The sequence below is a fragment of the Carcharodon carcharias genome (assembly GCF_017639515.1).
Source record: "Carcharodon carcharias isolate sCarCar2 chromosome 27 unlocalized genomic scaffold, sCarCar2.pri SUPER_27_unloc_1, whole genome shotgun sequence".
NCBI lineage: Eukaryota > Metazoa > Chordata > Chondrichthyes > Lamniformes > Lamnidae > Carcharodon > Carcharodon carcharias.
Genome location: NW_024470624.1, coordinates 5453982 through 5478356, shown reverse-complemented (window position 1 = coordinate 5478356; position 24375 = coordinate 5453982). Strand labels below are relative to the sequence as shown.

The 24375-nt window shown below is 60.2% G+C and overlaps 1 protein-coding gene across 2 annotated transcripts; it reads left to right on the top strand.

The window, feature by feature from the left end:
• The first annotated feature begins 291 nt into the window (after positions 1–291).
• On the top strand, positions 292–14987 carry LOC121273662 (interferon regulatory factor 8-like). 2 transcript variants are annotated; one of them, XM_041180814.1, is made up of 10 exons: positions 292–483; positions 1963–2152; positions 8865–9048; positions 10371–10486; positions 10911–10985; positions 11271–11418; positions 12423–12482; positions 12731–13111; positions 13861–13976; positions 14471–14987. In XM_041180814.1, the coding sequence occupies exons 2-10, from the start codon at positions 1976–1978 to the stop codon at positions 14621–14623; spliced, it is 1410 nt and encodes a 469-aa protein (XP_041036748.1). In that variant the 5' UTR covers positions 292–483; positions 1963–1975; the 3' UTR covers positions 14624–14987. The 2 variants fall into 2 exon arrangements, with proteins under 2 accessions (XP_041036748.1, XP_041036749.1); XM_041180815.1 differs by lacking the exon at positions 10911–10985 and having other exon boundaries at positions 296–483; positions 14471–14986.
• Positions 14988–24375: the final 9388 nt, after the last annotated feature.

Here is a 24375-nt window from a genome sequence, read left to right as displayed (position 1 = left end):
AGAGAGTATGTGCCTGTGTCTGACTGTGTGTGAGCTATTTGTGTGTGTGAGAACTCTATGCATCTGTGTATGTGTGTTTGTGTGCGTCTTTGTGTGTGTGCCTGTCTGTTTGTGTGCGTCTTTGTGTAGACGCCTGTTTATGTTCTGTTTTTGTGTGTGTGTGTATATATAGATATCTGTTTGTGTGTTCCAGATGTCTACATGTGTATAGCTATGAATCGCTCCCTCTACAGGTCCACTTCCAGCCTCTGTGACGCCAAGAGTTTTGGTGAGATAGTCACGTGATTTCTTGGAAAGCCTGTGACTGAGGCGAGTCTATAAAGGGAGAGGGCGGGAGTCTGGAGGCTGGTTTTTAAACAGCTCGAGCGAGCCGGGCAAGGCTCTAACATTCTGCGGGAGAGAAAGCAGCACCTCCTCGACCACCCTTCCCAGATAACTGGGCAACCCAACTGCTGCTGGACCTGGACCGGGATCGGGGGAGACGTGAGTTGCGCCTGAGAAATCGCAGCGCGTTCTATTAAAACCCGCGTCCGTGTTGGAACTCGACTGGGGTTTGGGTTAAATGAGACTCAGGGAGGTGGGGACTGCATCCCACCGGAGGCGGAGGGGGGTATAGGGTTGGGGGCGGGGAGGGGGGGGGGTGTGGTCGCTAACCGGTTAACTGCTCGGTGGTTATCCTAACCCAGTTAACCCCTTGTCTGTTCTGGTTGCTCTGCAACTCTCGTCTGACACATTTCCTGTTTGGTAAACAAAGTGAGTCCCCTCCCTCCCTCCCTCTCTCTCCTTCCCTCAAACTCAGCCACCCTCAGGCTCCCTCACCTCAATCCCCTCACCGCCACCCCCCCACCCTCCTCAACGCCTTAACCCCACCCACCCACCCCCAACCCCTCTCGGAACCCGCATCGCCAAACATTCCCCCCCCACCAACCACGACCACCCTCAACCCCCCGTCAACTCCCCTCGTCTGCTCCTAGCCCACTCGACACCCCTCCTCCCTCCCTCTCTGTCTTCCCCCTCCCTCTGACCCTCCTCCCTCCCTCTCCCCCTCCTCCCTCCCTCTCCCCCTCTTCTCTCCCTCCTTCCCTCTCTCTCCCCCTCCTCCCTCCCTCCCTCTCCCCCTCCTCCCTCCCTCTCTCTCCCCCTCCTCCCTCCCTCTCTCTCCCCCTCCTCCCTCCCTCCCTCTCCCCCTCCTCCCTCCCTCTCTCTCCCCCTCCTCCCTCTCCCCCTCCTCCCTCCCTCTCTCTCCCCCTCCTCCCTCTCCCCCTCCTCCCCCTCCTCCCTCTCCCCCTCCTCCCTCCCTCTCTCTCCCCCTCCTCCCTCCCTCCCTCTCCCCCTCCTCCCTCCCTCTCTCTCCCCCTCCTCCCTCTCCCCCTCCTCCCTCTCCCCCTCCTCCCTCCCTCCCACTCCCCCTCCTCCCTCCCTCCCACTCCCCCTCCTCCCTCCCTCCCACTCCCCCTCCTCCCTCCCTCCCTCTCCCCCTCCTCCCTCCCTCTCTCTCCCCCTCCTCCCTCCCTCTCTCTCCCCCTCCTCCCTCCCTCTCTCTCCCCCTCCTCCCTCCCTCCCTCTCCCCCTCCTCCCTCCCTCCCTCTCCCCTCCTCCTCCCTCCCTCTCCTCCTCCCTCGCTCCCTCCTCTCCTCCCTCACTCCTTCCCTCTCCTCCTCCCTCACTCCCTCCCCCTCCCTCTCCCCCTCCCTTCTCGACCCTCACCCTCACCCCACCCGCTACACCACCCATTCCGCGCTGCTCCATCTCCCCAGCAACGAGCCTCCCTGCCCCTTCCCTCCAAACAGCCTCAGCTCTCTGCCCTCCCTCCCTCCCTCCCTCTCACATCCCCCTCCACACCCCCCCTGCAACCCCCACCGGCCGTCTCTCTTCACGCGGGAGTGCGAGGGGTGTTGAGAAGCTGACGCTGGGATTAAGGGAGCCCCCTGTCACCGCTGTGTCTCTCTCTCTCACACACAGGCCGTGCACAGCGATGGCAGGCGGCATGAGGTGTACCCGCAAGCTGAAGCAGTGGATGGTCCAGCAGGTGGACAGTGAGAAGTACCCGGGCCTGGTCTGGGAGGACCGCAAGCTGGGAATGTTCCGGATCCCCTGGAAACACGCGGGCAAGCAGGACTACAGGCACGACGAGGATGCCGCCATCTTCAAGGTATATCCAGCGCCCAACCTGCCCCCCCGTGCGTGCACATACCCCCCCCCACACACACACCCCCCACACACCCCCCACACACACACACCCCCCCCACACACACACACACACACACACACACACCCCCCACACACACACACACACACACACACACCTCCCCCCACACACACACCCCCCACACACACACACCCCCCCCACACACACACACACACACACCCCCCACACACACACACACACCCCCCCCACACACACACACACACACACACACACACACACACACACCTCCCCCCACACACACACCCCCCACACACACACACACACACACACCCCCCACACACACACCCCCCCCCCACACACACACACCCCCCCCACACACACACACACATCCCCCCCCCACACACTCACACATCCCCACACTCACACATCCCCACACACACACAGACACAGACACACACACACACAGACACACACACACACATCCCCCACACACACACCCCCCACACACACACCCCCCACACACACACCCCCCACACACACACCCCCCACACACACACCCCCCACACACACACACACGTCCCCCATACACACACACACACACACACATTCCCCCCACACACACACACCCCACACACACACACATCCCCCCCCAAACACACACACACATCCCCCACACACACACACACATTCCCCCCCCACACATTCACAAATCCACACACACACACAGACACACACACACACATCCCACACACACACACCCCCCACACACACACACACCCCCCCCCCACACACACACACACACATCCCCCATACACACACACACACACATCCCCCATACACACACACACACATCCCCCATACACACACACACACATCCCCCATACACACACACACACACACACACATCCCCCCACACACACACACCCCACACACACACACATCCCCCCCCACACACACACACACACATCCCCCACACACACACACACATTCCCCCCCCCACACATTCACAAATCCACACACACACACAGACACACACACACACACACATCCCACACACACACACCCCCCACACACACACACACCCCCCCCACACACACACACACACATCCCCCATACACACACACACACACATCCCCCATACACACACACACACACATCCCCCATACACACACACACACACATCCCCCATACACACACACACACATCCCCCTACACACACACACATCCCCCCTACACACACACCCCCCACACACACACACACAGATCTCCCCACACACAGATCTCCCCACACACACACCCCCCCCACACACACACACATCCCCCCCCCCCCACACACACACACACACACAGATCTCCCCACACACACACCCTCCCCACACACACACACATCCCCCCCCCCCACACACACACACACACACACACACACACATTCCCCCCCCCACACACACATCCCCCACACACAAACTCACCCCCCACACACACAAACTCCCCCCCTACACAAAACTCCCCCCCACACACACAAACTGCCCCCCCCACACACACAAACTGCCCCCCCCACACACAAACTCCCCCCCCACACACACACCCTACACCCCCCCACACACACAGGCACACACCCCACACACACATACACGCCACACATAGGCACATCCCCCACACATACACACACAGACACAGACACACCCATACACACACCCCACTCCCACACACACACCCACCCCATCCGCACACACACACACACCCCACACACCCAGACACACACCCCACACACACAGACACACATCCCACACACACAACCCTACACACATAGACAAACACACCCCTACAACCCACACACCCCCCACACACACACCCCTACATACACCCACACTCCTACAGACACCCCATACACACACAGACAACACACCCCTACATAAATCCCCCCACACACATACCCCTACACACTCCCCCCACACACTCCATACACACACAGAAACACACCCCATACACACACACATACACACACACCATACACACACAGACACACACCCTACACATTCCTACACACATACACACCCCACGCATACCCCTACACACACATCCCTACAAACACACACAGACACACACATACCCCTACACACCCCCCACACACACACATACCCCAACACACACACACCCCTACAAACACACACCACACACACACACACACACCCCTACACACACACACACCCGCCATGAAAACTTCGGCCAAGGTCATTGTGGGACCAAGATCGCAGGGTTGGCGGGCAAAGGGTAGAGGTCAGAGGGCAGAGATACAAAGACAGCGCTGGAGGCCAAATCCTGGATACAATTGGCCGTCACAATTACACATAGTACTGTGGGAGTTTCACTTTTCTTTTTTATTATTTGGTCACGGGGACGTGGTCGTCTCTGGCTGGGCCAGTGTTTGTTGCCCGTCCCTAATTGCCCCCTTGAGAAGGTGGTGGTGGGTGAGCCGCCTCCTTGAGCTGCTGCAGTCCCTGCAGTGTAGGTACACCCACCGTGCTGTTAGGGAGGAAGTTCCTGGGATTTTGACCCGGCGACAATGAAAGAACGGCCGATATATTCCCAAGTCGGGATGGCGAGTGCAGCTCGGAGGGGAAATTCCAGGTGGTGGTGTTCCCCGTGTGTCTGCTGCCCTCGTCCTTCTAGTTGGTAGAGGTTGTGGGTTTGGAAGGTGCTGTCGAAGGAGCCTCGGTGAGTTGCTGCGGTGCATCTTGTAGATGGTACACACACTGCTGCCACTGTGTGTCGGTGGTGGAGGGAGTGAATGTTTGTGGATGGGGTGCCGATCGAGCGGGGGCTGCTTTGTCCTGGACGGTGTCGAGCTTCTCGAGTGTTGTGGGAGCCGCACTCATCCAGGCAAGTGGGGAGAGTGTCCCATCGCACTCCTGACTTGTGCCTTGTAGATGGTGGACAGGCTTTGGGGGGAGTCAGGAGGTGAGTGATGCTCCGCAGCATTCCCAGCATCAGAAAGGTGGAGAGAGGCGGTGAGGTTTGGGGAGGGAATTCCAGAGCTCGGGGCCCAGGCAGCTGAAGGCACGGCCGCCAATGGCTGAACATTGACCTTTCAACTTCAGTGGTGGAATCCATTCTCGGAAGGAGATTGAGTGAGATAATAGGTCAGATATTGCATGTGATTGATGGGGACAGTGTAGAGGGAGCTTTACTCTGTATCTAACCCCGTGCTGTGTCTGTCCTGGGAGTGTTTGATGGGGACAGTGTAGAGGGAGCTTTACTCTGTATCTAACCCCGTGCTGTACCTGTCCTGGGAGTGTTTGATGTGGACGGTGTAGAGGGAGATTTACTCCGTATCTAACCCCGTGCTGTACCTGTCCTGGGAGTGTTTGATGGGGACGGTGTAGAGGTAGCTTTAGCTGGTATCTAACCCCGTGCTGTACCTGTCCTGGGAGTGTTTGATGGGGACAGTGTAGAGGGAGATTTACTCTGTATCTAACACCTTGCTCTACCTGTCCTGGGAGTGTTTGAAGGGGACAGTGTAGAGGGAGATTTACTCTGTATCTAACCCCGTGCTGTACCTGTACTGGGAGTGTTTGATGGGGATGGTGTTTGTGTGTGTGGGGAGTGTGTGTGTGGGGAGTGTGTGTGTGTGTATGTGTGGGAAGTGTGTGTGTCTGGGGGTGTGCGTGTGTGTGTGGGGGTGTTTGTGTGTGGGGAGAGTGTGTTTCTCTGGGGTGTGTGTGTGGGTGTTTGTATGTGTGAGGGGGAGTGTGTGTGTGTGTGTGATGTCTGCGATGAGTGTGTGTGTGGGATGTGTGTGTGTGTCTGTGGGGGGTGGAGTGTGTGTGTGTGGGGAATGTGTGTGTGTATGTGTGGGGTGAGGTTGTGTGTGTGTATGTGTGTGGGGAGGGTGTGTGTGTGTGGGGAGGGTGTGTGTGTGTGTGGGGAGGGTGTGTGTGTGGGGGTAGGGTGTGTGTGTGTGGGGGGAGGGTGTGTGTGTGTGGGGGGAGGGTGTGTGTGTGTGTGGGGAGGGTGTGTGTGTGGGGAGGGTGTGTGTGTGGGGAGGGTGTGTGTGTGTGTGGGGAGGGTGTGTGTGTGTGGGGAGGGTGTGTGTGTGGGGAGGGTGTGTGTGTGTGGGGAATGTGTGTGTGTGTGGGGAGGGTGTGTGTGTGTGTGGGGAATGTGTGTGTGTGTGTGGGGGTAGGGTGTGTGTGTGTGGGGGGAGGGTGTGTGTGTGTGGGGGGAGGGTGTGTGTGTGAGGTAGGGTGAGTGTGTGGGGGGGAGGGTGTGTGTGTGTGGGGGAGGGTGTGTGTGTGGGGGGAAGGGTGTGTGTGTGGGGGGAGGGTGTGTGTGTGTGCGGGGGGGTGTGTTTGGGGGGAGGGTGCGCGTGAGGGGGGAGGGTGCGCGTGTGGGGGGAAGGGTGTGCGTGTGGGGGGAGGGTGTGCGTGTGGGGGAAGGGTGTGTGTGTGGGGGAAGGGTGTGTGTGTGGGGGGAGGGTGTGCGTGTGGGGGAGGGTGTGCATGTGGGGGGAGGGTGTGCGTGTGGGGGGAGGGTGTGCATGTGGGGGGAGGGTGTGCGTGTGGGGGGAGGGTGTGCGTGTGGGGGAGGGTGTGCGTGTGGGGGGAGGGTGTGCGTGTGGGGGGAGGGTGTGCGTGTGGGGGGAGGGTGTGCGTGTGGGTGTGTGTGTGGGGAGGGTGTGCATGTGTGTGGGGAGTGTGTGTGTGTTTGTGTGCGGGGAGTTTGTGTGTGTGTTTTTCTGGGGTGTGTGTGTGGGTGTTTGTGTGTGTGTGGGTGGGTATGTGTGTGTGTGAGGGGGAGTGTGTGTATGTGTGTGTGTGATGTGTGCGATGTGTGTGTGTGTGGGATGTATTTGTGTGTGTTGGGGGTGGAATTTGTGTGTGTGTTGGGGGTGGAATTTGTGTGTGTGTGTGGGGGGGGAGGGTGTGTGTGTGTGTGTGGGGAGGGTGTGTGTGTGTGGGGAGGGTGTGTGTGTGGGGAGGGTGTGTGTGTGTGGGGAATGTGTGTGTGTGTGGGGAGGGTGTGTGTGTGTGTGGGGAATGTGTGTGTGTGTGTGGGGGTAGGGTGTGTGTGTGGGGGGAGGGTGTGTGTGTGTGAGGTAGGGTGAGTGTGTGGGGGGGAGGGTGTGTATGTGTGAGGGAGGGTGTGTGTGTGGGGGGAAGGGTGTGTGTGTGGGGGGAGGGTGTGTGTGTGTGCGGGGGGGTGTGTTTGGGGGGAGGGTGTGCGTGTGGGGGAGGGTGCGCGTGAGGGGGGAGGGTGCGCGTGAGGGGGGAGGGTGCGCGTGTGGGGGGAGGGTGTGCGTGTGGGGGAAGGGTGTGCGTGTGGGGGAAGGGTGTGTGTGTGGGGGGAGGGTGTGCGTGTGGGAGGAGGGTGTGCGTGTGGGAGAGGGTGTGCGTGTGGGGGGAGGGTGTGCGTGTGGGGGGAGGGTGTGCGTGTGGGGGAGGGTGTGCGTGTGGGGGGAGGGTGTGCGTGTGGGGGGAGGGTGTGCGTGTGGGGGGAGGGTGTGCGTGTGGGGGGGAGGGTGTGCGTGTGGGGGGAGGGTGTGCGTGTGGGTGTGCGTGTGGGTGTGTGTGTGGGGAGGGTGTGCATGTGTGTGGGGAGTGTGTGTGTGTTTGTGTGCGGGGAGTTTGTGTGTGTGTTTTTCTGGGGTGTGTGTGTGGGTGTTTGTGTGTGTGTGGGTGGATGTGTGTGTGTGAGGGGGAGTGTGTGTATGTGTGTGTGTGATGTGTGCGATGTGTGTGTGTGTGGGATGTATTTGTGTGTGTTGGGGGTGGAATTTGTGTGTGTGTGTGGGGGGGGAGGGTGTGTGTGTGGGGAGGGTGTGTGTGTGTGGGATGTGTGTGTGTGTGTTGGGGGTGGAATGTGTGTGTGTGTGTGTGGGGGGAGGGTGTGTGTGTGGGGAGGGGGTGTGTGTGTGTGTGGGATGTGTGTGTGTGTGTTGGGGGGGGAATATGTGTGTATGTGTGTGGGGGGAAGGTGTGTGTGTGTGCGCATGTGGGTGTGTGTGAGAGTATGTGTGTGTGTGTGTGTGTGTGTGTGTGTGTGCATGTGGGTGTGGGTGTGTGTGTGTGCATGCGTGCGTAGGTGTGGGTGTGTGTGCGGGCGTGCGTGGGTGTGGGTGTGGGTGTGAGTGTGGGTGTGAGTGTGGGTGTCTGTGTGTGTGCGTGCGTGCGTGGGTGTGGGTGAGTGTGGGTGTGTGTGTGTGTGCGTGGGTGTGGGTGTGAGTGTCTGTGTGTGTGTGTGCGTGCGTGGGTGTGGGTGTGGGTGTCTGTGTGTGTGTGGGTGTGTGTATGTGTGTGTGTGTGTGTGTGGGTGTGTGTGTGTGGGTGTGTGTGGGTGTGGGTTTGGGTGTGGGTGTGTGTGGGTGTGTGTGGGTGTGTGTGTGGGTATGTGTGTGGGTGTGGGTGTGTGTGGGTGTGTGTGTGTGTCTGTGTGTGTGTGGGTGTGTGTGTGTGTGTGTGTGGGGGTTGTGGGTGTGGGTGTGTGTGTGGGTGGGTGTGTGGGTGTGTGTGTGGGTGTGTGTGTGTGTGTGTGTGTGGGTGTGTGTGTGTATGGATGTGTGTGGGTGTGTGTGTGGGTGTGTGTGTGTGTGGGTGTGTGTGTGGGTGTGTGTGTGTGTGGGTGTGGGTGTGTGTGTGTGTGTGGGGTGAGTGTGCAGGGGGTGGGTCAGTCCCTCCCGGTTCTCCATTTTAACACTCTGCGCTCAATCTCCGAACAGGCTTGGGCCAAGTTTAAGGGGAAGTACAAAGATGGAGACAAGGTGGACCCGGCCACCTGGAAAACCCGCCTGAGGTGCGCTCTGAACAAGAGCAGCGAGTTCCAGGAGGTCCCTCAACGCTCGCAGCTCGACATCTCCGAACCTTACAAAGTCTACAAGATCCTCGAGGACAGCGTTGAAAAGAGTGAGTGCTCCAGCACCGATGGGGGGGAGGCGGTGGGGGATTGGGGGAGGTGGGACTGGGGGAGGTGGGGGATTGGGGGGGGTGGGGAATTGGGGGGGTGGGACTGGGGGGAGGCGGTGGGGGGTTTGGGGGGGGTGGGACTGGGGAGGTGGTGGGGGGAGTGGGAGTGGGGGAGGGGGTGGGGGTTTGGGGGGGGGGTGGGACTGGGGGGAGGCGGTGGGACTGGGGGAGGCGGTGGGACTGGGGGGAGGCGGTGGGACTGGGGGGAGGCGGTGGGACTGGGGGGAGGCGGTGGGGGTTTGGGGGGGTGGGACTGAGGGGAGGCGGTGGGACTGGGGGGAGGCGGTGGGGGTTTGGGGGGGTGGGACTGGGGGAGGCGGTGGGACTGGGGGGAGGCGGTGGGACTGGGGGGAGGCGGTGGGACTGGGGGGAGGCGGTGGGACTGGGGGAGGCGGTGGGGGTTTGGGGGGGTGGGACTGGGGGAGGCGGTGGGGGTTTGGGGGGGTGGGACTGGGGGAGGCGGGTGGGGGTTTGGGGGGGTGGGACTGGGGGAGGCGGTGGGGGTTTGGGGGGGTGGGACTGGGGGAGGCGGTGGGGGTTTGGGGGGGTGGGACTGGGGGAGGCGGTGGGGGTTTGGGGGGGTGGGACTGGGGGAGGCGGTGGGACTGGGGGGAGGCGGTGGGACTGGGGGAGGCAGTGGGGGTTTGGGGGGGTGGGACTGGGGGGAGGCGGTGGGGGTTTGGGGGGGTGGGACTGGGGGAGGCGGTGGGACTGGGGGGAGGCGGTGGGACTGGGGGGGAGGCGGTGGGACTGGGGGGAGGCGGTGGGGGTTTGGGGGGGTGGGACTGGGGGAGGCGGTGGGACTGGGGGGGAGGCGGTGGGACTGGGGGGAGGCGGTGGGGTTTGGGGGAGGTGGGACTGGGGGGGAGGCGGTGGGACTGGGGGGAGGCGGTGGGACTGGGGGGAGGCGGTGGGACTGGGGGGAGGCGGTGGGACTGGGGGAGGCGGTGGGACTGGGGGGGGCGGTGGGGGTTTGGGGGGGTGGGACTGGGGGGGAGGCGGTGGGGGTTTGCAGGTGGGTGGGGGAGGGAGGAGTATCGATGTGGGAGTTTCTTTATAATTGGCGAGGGTGCAATTATGCTGCAAGGCCTCGCAACCCCTCCCTCCCCCCCAACGTCCACCCCCCTCTTCCCCCCTTTCTCTCTCTCCCTCACTTCCCCCTCTACCCCTCCCTCCCCCTCTCTCTCTCTCCTTGCTCCCTCTCTCGTTCTCTCCATATCTCTCTCTCTCTCTGACCGTATTTACCGACCCTCTGTTCACAGAGAAGTCACCATCACCCATTCCCCTGAGCTCAGTCAAGGTGGAGAGCAGCGAGAGTGTTGGAACAGAGAGGTCGCAGCCCAGCTCCCCCAGCCCCCAGCTGGAAACGACAGAGCAGGTGAGCAGTTGGGGCGGGAGGAATCGGGTGGCCTGCACTGGGTGAGGGGCCTGGTGATGACAAGAGGGGAGGGGCTGAGGGGCGCGGCGTTGGGAAAAGGGGCTGTAAAGGGGGAAGAAACCAAGGTGAGGATTACAGAGAGAGTGACTCTCCTGTTCCTGTTTCTCAACAGGCAGCAAGTGACTCTCCTGTTTCTGTTTCCCAACAGGCAGTAAGTGACTCTCCTGTTCATCTTTCCCAACAGGCAGTAAGTGACTCTCCTGTTCATCTTTCCCAACAGGCAGTAAGTGACTCTCCTGTTCATCTTTCCCAACAGGCAGTAAGTGACTCTCCTGTTCCTGTTTCCCAACAGGCAGTAAGTGACTCTCCTGTTCATCTTTCCCAACAGGCAGTAGGTGACTCTCCTGTTCCTGTTTCTCAACAGGCAGCAAGTGACTCTCCTGTTCCTGTTTCTCAACAGGCAGCAAGTGACTCTCCTGTTTCTGTTTCCCAACAGGCAGTAAGTGACTCTCCTGTTCATCTTTCCCAACAGGCAGTAAGTGACTCTCCTGTTCATCTTTCCCAACAGGCAGTAAGTGACTCTCCTGTTCATCTTTCCCAACAGGCAGTAAGTGACTCTCCTGTTCCTGTTTCCCAACAGGCAGTAAGTGACTCTCCTGTTCCTGTTTCCCAACAGGCAGTAAGTGACTCTCCTGTTCCTGTTTCCCAACAGGCAGTAAGTGACTCTCCTGTTCATCTTTCCCAACAGGCAGTAAGTGACTCTCCTGTTCATCTTTCCCAACAGGCAGGGAGTGACATCCCTTCAATCGATTCCCAGCAGATGGAGAGTGACAGCAGCTGCGATCCAAGCTCTGGCTCTGAAATGTCCACCCAGGAAGAAGGTTTGGGTGAAATCGCCTCACTGGAATGGAGCCTGACCCCCAGCACTGAAGGTAGAGACTGAGGGCACAACGCCCACAACCCAGCAGCAGATGGGACCTGGGCAATGGGCCAGGCCCCCCTCTGATCTCCCGTCATTGGTTAACGGGGCCCTGGCCTGCTCCTGCCCTCTCACCTCTGGGTGACAGGGGCCAAAGTTCACCAGCAGGATCACCTGTGGCCCTTCCCCCATCAGGATCGAAATGGAGGCAGCGCCAAGGTCGAGCAGGCCTGTCCTTGAGTCATGCAGGCCCCATCTGGGTCGTGTAGGCCCCACCAGGGTCAAGCAGCACCCCCCCCCCCCCACCCCCACAGCTGGGTTCAGTAGACCTCACCTGGCTCAAGTAGGCCAACCAGGATCAAACAGGCCCAGCTAGGGTAGTGTAGTACGCACCAGGTTTGAGTAGGCCCCAACAAGGTCAAGCAGGATCAATGCCAGGGTCGTTCAAGAGCCTCTGGGGTCGGAAAAGGCCCTTCCATGCTCATTGGCTGCCCTAGTCACTGTCCAGTAGGCCCCTGCCAGGATCCACACTGTCCCCACCAGGGTTGATTGGCCCCCAGTACGGTCAAGGAAGCTCCACCAGGTTCATGTCAGGCCTGTCAGGGTCGAATAGGCCCAACAACGATCAAGTAGGCCCCGTTATGGTCCAATAGGTCCTACCAGGGTCGGGAGCCATGCAGGCAGAGTCTCCAGAGTTGAGGAAGTCCTGCCTGTTGACCCGGGGTCCATGTCAACCAGTCAAACTTTGGAAATGACTGGTACTGGTCTCTCATACCTTAAAGTGGAGCTCCAGTTCGGATCAGTACCGGCCGTTTCCAGGTTTTACTATTTTTTTCTCTTTTTGGGAGGCCCTGCTAGGGTCAGCTAGGCTCCAGGCAGCTCTCGCCAATCCTCTATAAAAGGAACATTGTGTGTTCTTGAGCTCTTTTGAATTTGAAGTCCTTGCATTGAGGACAGGAAGGGGAAGGGCGGTGAATAACTTGGCCTAAATCTCCCTCTTTCTCTCTTGGCTCACAGTCCCGAACAACTACACGATTAGCATCATCAGTTCGATGGCGCCAAGCCTTCCAGAGAAAGGTAACAAATTTTCTGGAGTATAAACTTTTTCTCTCTCTCTCTTCTCTGTGAAAGACAGCTCATGTGCCCTCGCACAGGCCTCTCTTAGCCAGGCAGGCCTCGCTGTGGCCACGCAGGCCTCACTTAGCCAGGCAGGCCTCACTTAGCCAGGCAGGCCTCGCTGTGGCCACACAGGCCTCGGTAAAAATGAAAAAGGCCAACTCTCACCGGAGCCGCCCATAACGCCATGTTGTATCCTCCCGTCCTAGGCCCCAACTCGATGTTTGTCTCGTTCTGCTATGGTGGCGTGCAGGTCGGCAGCGAGGTGACGCGGCACGGCTGCAAGATCTCCTCGTCGGCGCCCCCTTCCTGCAGCGACGACTCCTTCGGCTCGCAGGCCATGGAGAAGCTGCGCTTCCCACCGACGGGCGCCATCGCCAGCCCCGAGAAGCGGAGGGCAACCGAGGAGCTGTTGACCTTCCTGGAGCGTGGGGTCATGCTGGACAGCAACACCAACGGGATCTTCGTTCAGCGCCTGTGCCAGGGCCGGGTCTTCTGGACTGGGCCCTGTGCCCCTCAGCCCAACCAGCCCAACAAGCTGGAGAGGGAGAAGGTGGCGAAACTGTTTGACCGGAAGAAATTCGAGCAGGGTAACGACCTGATGAGGTTGGGGGTTGGGGCGGGGAGAAGGGGGGTAGTGGTGGGGGGTGGAAGCAGTGCGGGAGGTTGGGGGGTGGTGAGAGGTCGGCGGAAACGCTGGGACAACCAGCAGACGCTCGCAACGTGTCCGGACCCTGGAAAGTATTCTGAGGGGTTTTGTCACGAAGTGAGGTTGGGGGTGGGGGTCGGGGGTTGGGAGAGGGGCAAATAGGTTCAGCGTTCTGCCGTAGAATGGGAAACTGTAACGGTAAGGTTGGGACTACGAGACGGGAGCAGGACGAAGTTGTGTGTTTACATGTGTTGCGTGTTGACGTGTGTTTGCACATTTACATGTGTGTGTTTACATGTATGCGTTTACGTGTGTGTCTGTGCGTTTGTTTCTGTGTTTTGCCTGTGTTTTGTGAGTGTGCGCGTGTTTTGCGAGTGTGCGCGTGTTTTGCGAGTGTGTTTTGCGTGTATGCATCTGTTTCTCTGTGTTTTGTGTGTGTTTACATGTGTTTACAGATGTGTCCGTTTCTGTGTTTTGCACGTGCGTCTGTGTGTGTGTGTGCGTGCGCATGCACAAGTGAGGATTTTCGCATCTGGGGCAGGGTTGGGATGGTGTGGGGTGGGAGGGACAATGAGGGGCGGGGGTGGTCAGGGTTCCGCAGAGTGGGGCAGCCAGAATGGGGCGGGCAGGGGCTGCAACGGAAGCAAGAACAGGGCACCCTCCTAACGTGGGCTGTGAACTTCTCCCCAGATCTGGAGCTGTACCAGACGATGGGTGGCGTCATCCCCCAGTACCAGGTGACACTGTGTTTTGGCGAAGAACTAACCGAGACAGATTCTCCCACCGACAAACTCATCACCGTCCAGGTGAGGAACCACCCTCCCCCGACAGCCCCCCCCCCCGCCTCCGCAGCCCTCCAACCCCTCTCGCTCGCCCCTCCCCACGCGACGTCATGTCCACCCTTGACTCAATGTTGAGTGATTCCAACTCTGAGCTCGCCTCATCCCTCCAACCTCTCCCCCACCGAGACTCTTAACGGCAGCCGGTGGAATATAAATTCAATAATTCATTCAATCTGGAATTATGAAGCCAGTTTCAGTCACATGAACTGCGACAACTGTCACTGATGGTTGTAAAAAAAAACCCATCTGGTTCACTCATGTCCCCCCTTTAGGGAAGGGGAAATTTGCCATCCTTACCTGGTCTCTGGCCTACACGTGACTCCAAACCGTTCTCCACATGGGACTCTGGGCCTCTCCCCCGCACCCCCCACCCTCCTCCCTCGACCTGGTTTCTTCATTTGTGTTTCTCCTTCTCTCTCTCTCTCTCTCTCACCCGCTGTCTCCGCTCCTCCCTCCAGATTTACCAAATGGCAGCCAAGCAGCTGCTCGACCGTGAGGTGGAGCTGCAGACCACGTCCCTCATCCTCAGCCAGCTGAGCCCCGAGAACTTCAGCGACCGCGTCACGCACGCCCTCCGCGAGGCCTCCAGCAGCCTGTACGGGATCTCGTAACTGGCAACGAGGGGAGGCGGCAGGAGTGAAGGGGAGGTGGGGAGTGGAGGGATGTGGGAGTGGAGCGGAGCGGCGGCAGTGAAGACCCGTGCCCGACCCTCTCACCTCCCTTTGGCGCCGCCGCACTTATCCACACCCTCACCCGACCCAACCCCCACCTCACGTCGGTCAACGGCGACAGAAACGAGAAAATGCGTTCGGCGTCTCCAAGATGGCCGCCAGCCTCCGTCGCCAGGGCAAACGAGGCATTTCAACACCGTCAACCGGCCCTCGCGCAGCTTGGGACGGACGGGACTTTTTAAACATGGCTCAACCACGACCGTCTGCAGTCATGACCTTTCACCCCGGTGGGTGTTGGGGGGGGGGGGGGGGGGGGGGGGGGGGGGGGGGCGCGGTGGGTGACGGATGGGCCCCTCCCCCACGACTGAGCTCGGCAGCAATCTGAGCCGACCTCTGGGCTGTGACCTCCGCCTCTGGCTGTTCCAGCCCCTCGAGACAGGGACCCTTAAACCCCACCCCACCCTCCCCCTTCTGATCGCGGACCCTCATTTTATCCCCCCCCCCCCCCACCCACCCCCCCGTTGGTCGCTTTTCCTGTCATCGTCTCCTCCATGTTGTACATTTTACAGGAGCTCGCATAGGCAGGGACGGCGCCTCCTTCTGTCCGTCATGGCCCCTGCGACCCGAATCCACCCCTGCACTTTGGTTCCCGACCTCCTCCTCCTCCCCCTCCTCCATGCTTCTCGCTAAATCCTACTCTTCCCTCCCTCCTTCCTTCCTCTCTCTCCCCATCTCTTCCCCCACCCCCGCTCTCCTTACCTCTCCCCACCCCCCACCCCCCCCCCCACCTCCGGCTCTCCTCTCTCCCCCTCACCTTCCCTCCCTCCATTCTCCCTCTCCCCATCTCTACCCCCTCCCCCGCTCTCCTCTATCCCTCCCTTTGCCTCTCCCCTTCACCTTCCCTCCCTCCTTTCGCCCTCCCCCCAACCCTCCTGCTCTCCTCCCTCCCTCTCTCTCAGCGAGCCCCTCCCCACACACCCCCCCCCCCCCCCCCCCCCCAACCCCCTCCCCACCGCTCCTGGGTCTGATTTTCCTGCATTTGACCCCTGACCCCCAGTCCTCTTGAAGGCCTCAAGCCTGACCCCCGAGTTTGTGCTCTCTCCTGACCGATGGGAGCCCCCGATCCGCGAGGTGGGGTGATGGGGTGGGGGGGGGGGGGGGGGTGGGGGGAGGTTGGAGGGGAACAAGTGCCTGAGGGTCAGAGGGGTGGGGATCGATGAACATAATACTACAGAGAGAAAGCTCTGTGTTTATAATCTTGTTGTAAAAATTATTAAATACTTTTCAACCTGTACCTTCCATCGCTGCCTCTCGCCCTCCTTCACCGAGACCCCTGCCCCCTCGCGGGGAGGGGGGGGGTACAGGATCCACGCGCGAGGGCACTGCCCACCACCCCGCTCGCCCAGTCCCCCTGTCACTGAGCGGAGGGAGGGCAGCGCAGCCCAGGCCGTTCACACTGGACAAGGAGCCCGGATTTGGTGGCGGACGGCCCGGCGTGACATGAAGGTGGCTCCCCCCCCTCCCCCCCACTCCCCCGTCGGCGATGGCGACCCCATCGAGTGCGGCGCCGGTCTTGAACAGCGAGGGACACGAAGCAGCCGCCGACATCCTCCATTCGGGTAAGGCTGACCCCTCTCCCCCCCACCCACCACCCCCACCACCGATGGGAAGAGACGGAGACAGAGACCGTCCACCGAGAAGTGGACCCGTCGGTTTATGTGGAAACTGCGAGATGTGGTCGGTGGCGCAGCCGGATTGTCACTGGGCTGGTCATCCAGAGACTCCGGGGGGGGGGGAGGGGGTTGGGTGGGGGGTGATGCTCAGGGGGACCCGGGTTCAAATCCCATCTCGGGTGGATGGTGGAATCCGAATTCGCTACAAATCTGGAATTAAAAGACCACGAAACCTTTGTCGATCGTTGTGAAAACCCATTTGGTTCACCAATGCCCTTTAGGGAAGGAAATCTGCTGAACTTACCCGGTCTGGCCTATGTGTGACTCTTAAATGTCCCTGAACAAGGGGCAGTTAGGGATAGGCAGTATGTACTGGCCTGGCCAGCGACACACACATCCCATGAACAAATAATTTTTTAAAAAAAATTCACAGGGAGGTGTTGAGAAAAGAATTTAACACGAGGCCAGTTTATATTTTCCCAAGGGATCTGAGCTCTACTTGCCTAAAGGAAAGACAGGGTCAGAGGCTGGGAATCCTGCGGAGAGTCACTCACCTCCTGAATCCACCCCCCCCCCCACCCCCCCAAAGCCTGTCCACCATCTACAAGGCACAAGTCAGGAGTGCGATGGGACACACCCCCCCCACTTGCCTGGATGAGTGCGGCTCCCACAACACTCGAGAAGCTCAACACCGTCCAGGACAAAGCAGCCCCGCTCGATCGGCACCCCATCCACCAACATTCACTCCCCCCACCACCGACGCACAGTAGCAGCAGTGTGTGTACCATCTACAAGATGCACCGCAGCAACTCACCGAGGCTCCTTCGTCAGCACCTTCCAAACCCACGACCTCTACCGTCTAGAAGGACGAGGGCAGCAGACGCACGGGGAACACCCCCACCTGGAAGTTCCCCTCCGAGCCGCACTCGCCATCCCAACTTGGAAATATATCGGCCGTTCCTTCACTGTCGCTGGGTCAAAATCCTGGGAACTCCCTCCCTAACAGCACGGTGGGTGTACCTACACCACAGGGGACTGCAGCAGCTCAAGAAGGTGGCTCACCCACCACCACCACCTTCTCAAGGGGGTGACTAGGGGGATGGGGCAATAAATGCTGGGCCCGGTCCAGCGAGGCCCACATCCCCGTGAATGAATAAAACAAGGCTGCTGAATTGCTGATCTTTGCAACTGGCAGACCTCCAGGAGGTGGTGGGGGAGGGGAGGTGGTGAGAGCAGAGGGGTGAGTAGGACTCATGCTTCAGCTTTACAGAGCCCTGGTCAGGCCACACCCGGAGCACTGGCAGTGGCCCTGGGCACTGCACCCTAGGAAGGATACACCGATGGCGGAGGGAGGGAGGGCGCTGCAGATTCACCGGAATCACACCTGGGCTCCCGCGGGTTCAGTCCCCAGGGGAGATCCCACCCACTTGGGTTTTGGTCTCAGGGATAGAAAGAGAGAGACAGGGACAGCGAGAGAACCAGAGGGCGATAGAGAGAGGCAGACAGGGCCAGAGAGAGAGAGGCAGACAGAGCGAGAGAGAGAGGCAGACAGACAGGGTGAGAGAGAGAGAGAGGGGCAGACAGGGCGAGAGAGAGCAGACAGAGACAGACAGGGCGAGAGAGAGAGAGGCAGACAGGGCGAGAGAGAGAGGCAGACAGGGCGAGAGAGAGAGGCAGACAGGGTGAGAGAGAGAGAGAGAGAGAGGCAGACAGGGCGAGAGAGAGAGAGGCAGACAGGGCGAGAGAGAGAGAGAGGCAGACAGGGCGAGAGAGAGAGAGGCAGACAGGGCGAGAGAGAGAGAGGCAGAAAGGAAGAGAGAGAGAGGCAGACAGGGCGAGAGAGAGAGGCAGACAGGGTGAGAGAGAGAGAGAGAGAGAGGCAGACAGGGCGAGAGAGAGAGAGGCAGACAGGGCGAGAGAGAGAGAGAGGCAGACAGGGCGAGAGAGAGAGAGGCAGACAGGGCGAGAGAGAGAGAGGCAGAAAGGAAGAGAGAGAGAGGCAGACAGGGCGAGAGAGAGGCAGACAGGGCGAGAGAGAGAGAGGCAGACAGGGCGAGAGAGAGAGGCAGACAGACAGACAGGGCAAGAGAGAGACAGACAGGGTGAGAGAGAGAGACAAACAGGACGAGAGAGAGACAGACAGGACGAGAGAGAGACAGCCAGACAGGGCGAGAGAGAGATAGACAGGGCGAGAGAGAGAGGCAGACAGGGCGAGAGAGAGAGGCAGACAGGGCGAGAGAGAGAGGCAGACAGGGCGAGAGAGAGAGGCAGACAGGGCGAGAGAGAGAGGCAGACAGGGCGAGAGAGAGAGGCAGACAGGGCGAGAGAGAGAGGCAGACAGGGCGAGAGAGAGAGGCAGACAGGGCGAGAGAGAGAGGCAGACAGGGCGAGAGAGAGAGGCAGACAGGGCGAGAGAGAGAGGCAAACAGGGCGAGAGAGAGACAGGGCGAGAGAGAAAGGCAGACAGGGCGAGAGAGAGAGGCAGACAGGGCGAGAGAGAGAGGCAGACAGGGCGAGAGAGAGAGGCAGACAGGGCGAGAGAGAGAGGCAGACAGGGCGAGAGAGAGAGGCAGACAGGGCGAGAGAGAGAGGCAAACAGGGCGAGAGAGAGAGAGACAGGGTGAGAGAGAGAGGCAGACAGGGTGAGAGAGAGAGGCAGACAGGGCGAGAGAGAGAGGCAGACAGGGCGAGAGAGAGAGGCAAACAGGGCGAGAGAGAGAGGCAAACAGGGCGAGATAGATACAGACAGGGCGAGAGAGAGAGGCAGACAGGGCAAGAGAGAGAGAGGCAGACAGGGCGAGAGAGAGAGAGGCAGACAGAGCGAGAGAGAGAGAGGCAGACAGGGCGAGAGAGAGAGAGAGGCAGACTGGGCGAGAGAGAGAGAGAGAGAGGCAGACAGGGCAAGAGCGAGAGAGAGAGAGGCAGACAGGGCGAGAGCGAGAGGCAGACAGGGCGAGAGAGAGAGAGAGAGAGAGGCAGACAGGGCGAGAGAGAGAGAGAGAGAGAGAGAGAGGCAGACAGGGCGAGAGAGAGAGAGAGAGGCAGACAGGGCGAGAGAAAGAGAGGCAGACAGGGCGAGAGAGAGAGAGGCAGACAGGGCGCGAGAGAGAGAGGCAGACAGGGAGAGAGAGAGAGAGAGAGGCAGACAGGGCGAGAGAGAGAGAGGCAGACAGGGCGAGAGAGAGACAGACAGGGTGAGAGAGAGAGAGAGAGAGAGAGGGGCAGACAGGGCGAGAGAGACAGACAGAGACAGACAGACAGGGCGAGAGAGAGAGCAGACAGGGTGAGAGAGAGAAAGGCAGACAGGGTGAGAGAGAGAAAGGCAGACAGGGCGAGAGAGAGGCAGACAGGGCGAGAGAGAGGCAGACAGGGCGAGAGAGAGGCAGACAGGGCGAGAGAGAGGCAGACAGGGCGCAAGAGAGAGAGGCAGACAGGGTGAGAGAGAGGCAGAAAGGGCGAGAGAGAGAGGCAGAAAGGGTGAGAGAGATAGACAGGGCAAGAGAGAGAGAGACAGGGTGAGAGAGAGAGACAGGGTGAGAGAGAGAGACAGGGCGAGAGAGAGAGACAGGGCGAGAGAGAGAGACAGGGCGAGAGAGAGAGAGAGAGACGGGGCGAGAGAGAGAGAGAGACGGGGCGAGAGAGAGAGAGAGACGGGGCGAGAGAGAGAGAGAGACGGGGCGAGAGAGAGAGAGAGACGGGGCGAGAGAGAGAGAGAGACGGGGCGAGAGAGAGAGAGAGACGGGGCGAGAGAGAGAGAGACGGGGCGAGAGAGAGAGAGACGGGGCGAGAGAGAGAGAAAGACGGGGTGAGAGAGAGAGAGAGACGGGGCGAGAGAGAGACGGGGCGAGAGAGAGAGAGACAGGGCGAGAGAGAGACAGGGCGAGAGAGAGAGAGACGGGGCGAGAGAGAGACGGGGCGAGAGAGAGAGAGACGGGGTGAGAGAGAGAGACAGGGCGAGAGAGAGAGACAGGGCGAGAGAGAGAGAGACGGGGCGAGAGAGAGAGAGAGACGGGGCGAGAGAGAGAGAGACAGGGCGAGAGAGAGAGAGACGGGGAGAGAGAGAGACGGGGAGAGAGAGAGACAGGGCGAGAGAGAGAGGGCGAGAGAGAGAGAGAGATGGGGCGAGAGAGAGAGAGAGACGGGGCGAGAGAGAGAGAGACGGGGAGAGAGAGAGAGAGACGGGGAGAGAGAGAGAGACGGAGAGAAAGAGAGACAGGGCGAGAGAGAGAGAGAGAGACAGGGCGAGAGAGAGAGAGAGACGGGGCGAGAGAGAGAGAGAGAGACGGGGCGAGAGAGAGAGAGAGAGAGAGAGGCAGACAGGGCGAGAGAGAGAGAGAGAGGCAGACAGGGCGAGAGAAAGAGAGGCAGACAGGGCGAGAGAGAGAGAGGCAGACAGGGCGCGAGAGAGAGAGGCAGACAGGGAGAGAGAGAGAGAGAGAGGCAGACAGGGCGAGAAAGAGAGAGGCAGACAGGGCGAGAGAGAGACAGACAGGGTGAGAGAGAGAGAGAGAGAGAGAGGGGCAGACAGGGCGAGAGAGAGAGACAGAGACAGACAGACAGGGCGAGAGAGAGAGCAGACAGGGTGAGAGAGAGAAAGGCAGACAGGGCGAGAGAGAGAGCAGACAGGGTGAGAGAGAGAAAGGCAGACAGGGCGAGAGAGAGAAAGGCAGACAGGGCGAGAGAGAGGCAGACAGGGCGAGAGAGAGGCAGACAGGGCGAGAGAGAGGCAGACAGGGCGAGAGAGAGGCAGACAGGGCGCAAGAGAGAGAGGCAGACAGGGTGAGAGAGGCAGAAAGGGCGAGAGAGAGAGGCAGAAAGGGTGAGAGAGATAGACAGGGCAAGAGAGAGAGAGACAGGGTGAGAGAGAGAGACAGGGCGACAGAGAGAGACAGGGCGAGAGAGAGAGACAGGGCGAGAGAGAGAGACAGGGCGAGAGAGAGAGACAGGGCGAGAGAGAGAGACAGGGCGAGAGAGAGAGACAGGGCGAGAGAGAGAGAGAGAGAGACAGGGCGAGAGAGAGAGAGAGAGAGACAGGGCGAGAGAGAGAGAGACAGGGCGAGAGAGCGAGAGAGACAGGGCGAGAGAGAGAGAGAAAGAGGGCGTGAGAGAAAGGGGGCGTGAGAGAAAGGGGGCGAGAGAGAAAGGGGGCGAGAGAGAAAGGGGGCGAGAGAGAAAGGGGGCGAGAGAAAGAGAGCGAGAAAGGGTGAGAGAGAGGGCGAGAGAGAAAGAGGGCGAGAGAGGGGGCAAGAGAGGGGGCGAGAGAGAGAGAGAGGGGGCGAGAGAGAGAGAGAGAGGGCGAGAGAGAGAGGGCGAGAGAGAGAGGGCGAGAGAGAGACAGGGCGAGAGAGAGAGGGCGAGAGAGAGAGGGCGAGAGAGGGAGAGAAAGAGGGCGAGAAAGAGGGCGAGAAAGAGGGCGAGAGAGGGGGCAAGAGAGGGGGCGAGAGAGAGATGGGGTGAGAGAGAGGGTGAGAGAGAGAGAGAGAGAGAGGGCAAGAGAGAGAGGGCGCGAGAGAGAGAGAGGGGGCGAGAGAGAGAGAGGGGGGACGAGAGAGAGAGAGAGGGGGCGAGAGAGAGAGAGAGGGGGCGAGAGAGAGAGGGGGCAAGAGAGAGAAGTGGGCGAGAGAGAGCGGGCGAGAGAGAGCGGGCGAGAGAGAGAGGGGCGAGAGAGAGAGGGGGCGAGAGAGAGAGGGCGCGAGAGAGAGAGACGGCGAGAGAGAGACGGGGCGAGAGAGAGACGGGGCGAGAGAGAGAGGGGGCGAGAGAGAGAGGGGGCGAGAGAGAGAGGGAGCGAGAGAGGGGGCGAGAGAGAGAGGGGGCGAGAGACAGAGGGGGCGAGAGAGAGAGGGGGCGAGAGAGAGGGGGCGAGCGAGAGAGGGGGAGAGCGAGAGAGGGGGGCGAGCGAGAGAGGGGGCGAGCGAGAGAGAGAGAGTGAGACGGGGAGAGAGACAGAGAGAGTGAGACAGAGATAGAGTGAGACACAGAGAGAGAGAGATAGTGAGATAGAGAGAAAGTGAGACAGAGAGTGAGAGAGAATGAGACACAAAGTGAGACAGGGAAAGAGGGACAGGGAGAGAGAGAGAGAGAGAGAGAGAGAGGCAGGGAGAGAGAGACAGGGAGAGAGAGAGAGAGAGAGAGAGAGAGAGACAGGGAGAGAGAGACAGGGAGAGTGAGAGAGACAGTGAGGCAGAGATAGAGCGAGAGAGAGTGAGAGACAGAGATAGAGTGTGAGAGAGACAGAGAGAGAGAATGAAAGAGACAGAGAGAGTGAGACAGGTAGAGTGAGAGGGTCAGTGAGACAGAGATAGAGCGAGTGAGAGAGACAGAGAATAAGAGAGTCAGAGAGAGTGAGACAGTGAGAGAGACAGAGAGATAGAGAGAGAGCGCAATGTACTTAAATTCACTGATGATACCAAACTCGGTGGGTAGGTAAACTGTGGGGAGGACACAGAGCGGCTGTGCGAAGAGACGTGAACGGGTCAGGGGTCAGGTGAGCGGCCAACAAGATGGCGGACGTAGTATAACGTTGGGCAAGTACGAGGTTAATTCGCTCGGGTGCTGGACCAGGAGAGCCGCTCCGGCTGGCGTCGACTCAGGAGCGACGTTGAACCAAATCCTGCTCCGGTTGTCGGTGTTATGTCGGAGCTCACCGTGGGAGGAGCAGGTTTTGCACCGCGCTGGCTCCTGACTCTCTCTCTCCTCTCAAACGTCGAGATTACTCGACGGCGGAGACCTTCTCCCGTTTGGATCGGTCCAGGGGCTGTGTCCTCCTCGGCTGGTGGGGCCTAACTCTACCGGCTCCGAGGTCGGCTGTCAGGCCTTCCTCGTATCCGAGTTTGGATCGGACGAGTTAGGAGCAGGAGGAGGCCACTTGGCCCCTCGAGCCTGCTCCGCCGTTCGATAAGATGGCGGCCGATCCGATTGTCACCCCGACCCCACATTCCCGCCGACCCCCCGATAACCTTTCACCCCCCCCCCCTCGCTTATCAAGAACCTATCCCGCTCCACTTTAAAAATAATCCGAGACTTTGCTCCCATCGCCTTTCGAGGAAGAGATTTCCAAAGACTCGCCGCCCTCTGAGAGAAAAAATTTCTCCTCGTCTCCGTCCTAAATGGGCGACCCCCTTATTTTTAAACTGTGACCCCTCCCCACCCCCCCTTGTTCTAGATTCTCCCACACGAGGAAACATCCTCCCCACATCCACCCTGTCAAGACCCCCTCAGGATCTGATATGTTTCAGTCGAGCCGCCTCTCATTCTCCTAAAACTCCAGCGGATACAAGCCCGGCCTGTCCAGCCTTCCCTCATACGACAGGCTGCCCATCCCTGGTGTTGGTCAGGTAAACCTTCGCTGAACGGCTTCCAACGCAGTGACATCCTTCCTTAAATAAGGAGACCAGCGCTGTACACAGTGCTCCAGATGTGGTCTTTCCAGTGCCCTGTACAACTGAAGCTTAACCTCCCTACTTATGTATTCAATTCCCCGCAATAAATGATAAGATTGCTGACGTCAGGCGGGTGGTGAGAGGCGAGGGCGCATCGGTCCTGTTGCCAGAAACATCACCCGTGCCCGCGGCTGGGAGACGCCCCCAAAGGGCAAGCGAGCTTCAGTCAGGGGGGAGGGGAAAGGGGATGGATGCAGAGGAGGGGGGTGAGGAGGAGGAGTGAGGCAGAGGACGAGGGGTGACGAGGACGAGGGGGGACCGGGGGGAGGAGGGGGGACCAGGGGGAGTGGGGGACGAGTGGGAGCGGGAAGGGAGGCCGAGGGGGCGGGGGAGGGAGGCCGAGGGCGGAGGGGGAGGGAGGACGAGGGCGGAGGGGGAGGGAGGACGAGGGCGGAGGGGGAGGGAGGCCGAGGGCGGAGGGGGAGGGAGGCCGAGGGCGGAGGGGGGGGGAGGACGAGGGTGGAGGGGGAGGGAGGACGAGGGCGGAGGGGGAGGGAGGACGAGGGCAGAGGGGGAGGGAGGACGAGGGCAGAGTGGGAGGGAGGACGAGGGCGGAGGGGGAGGGAGGACGAGGGCG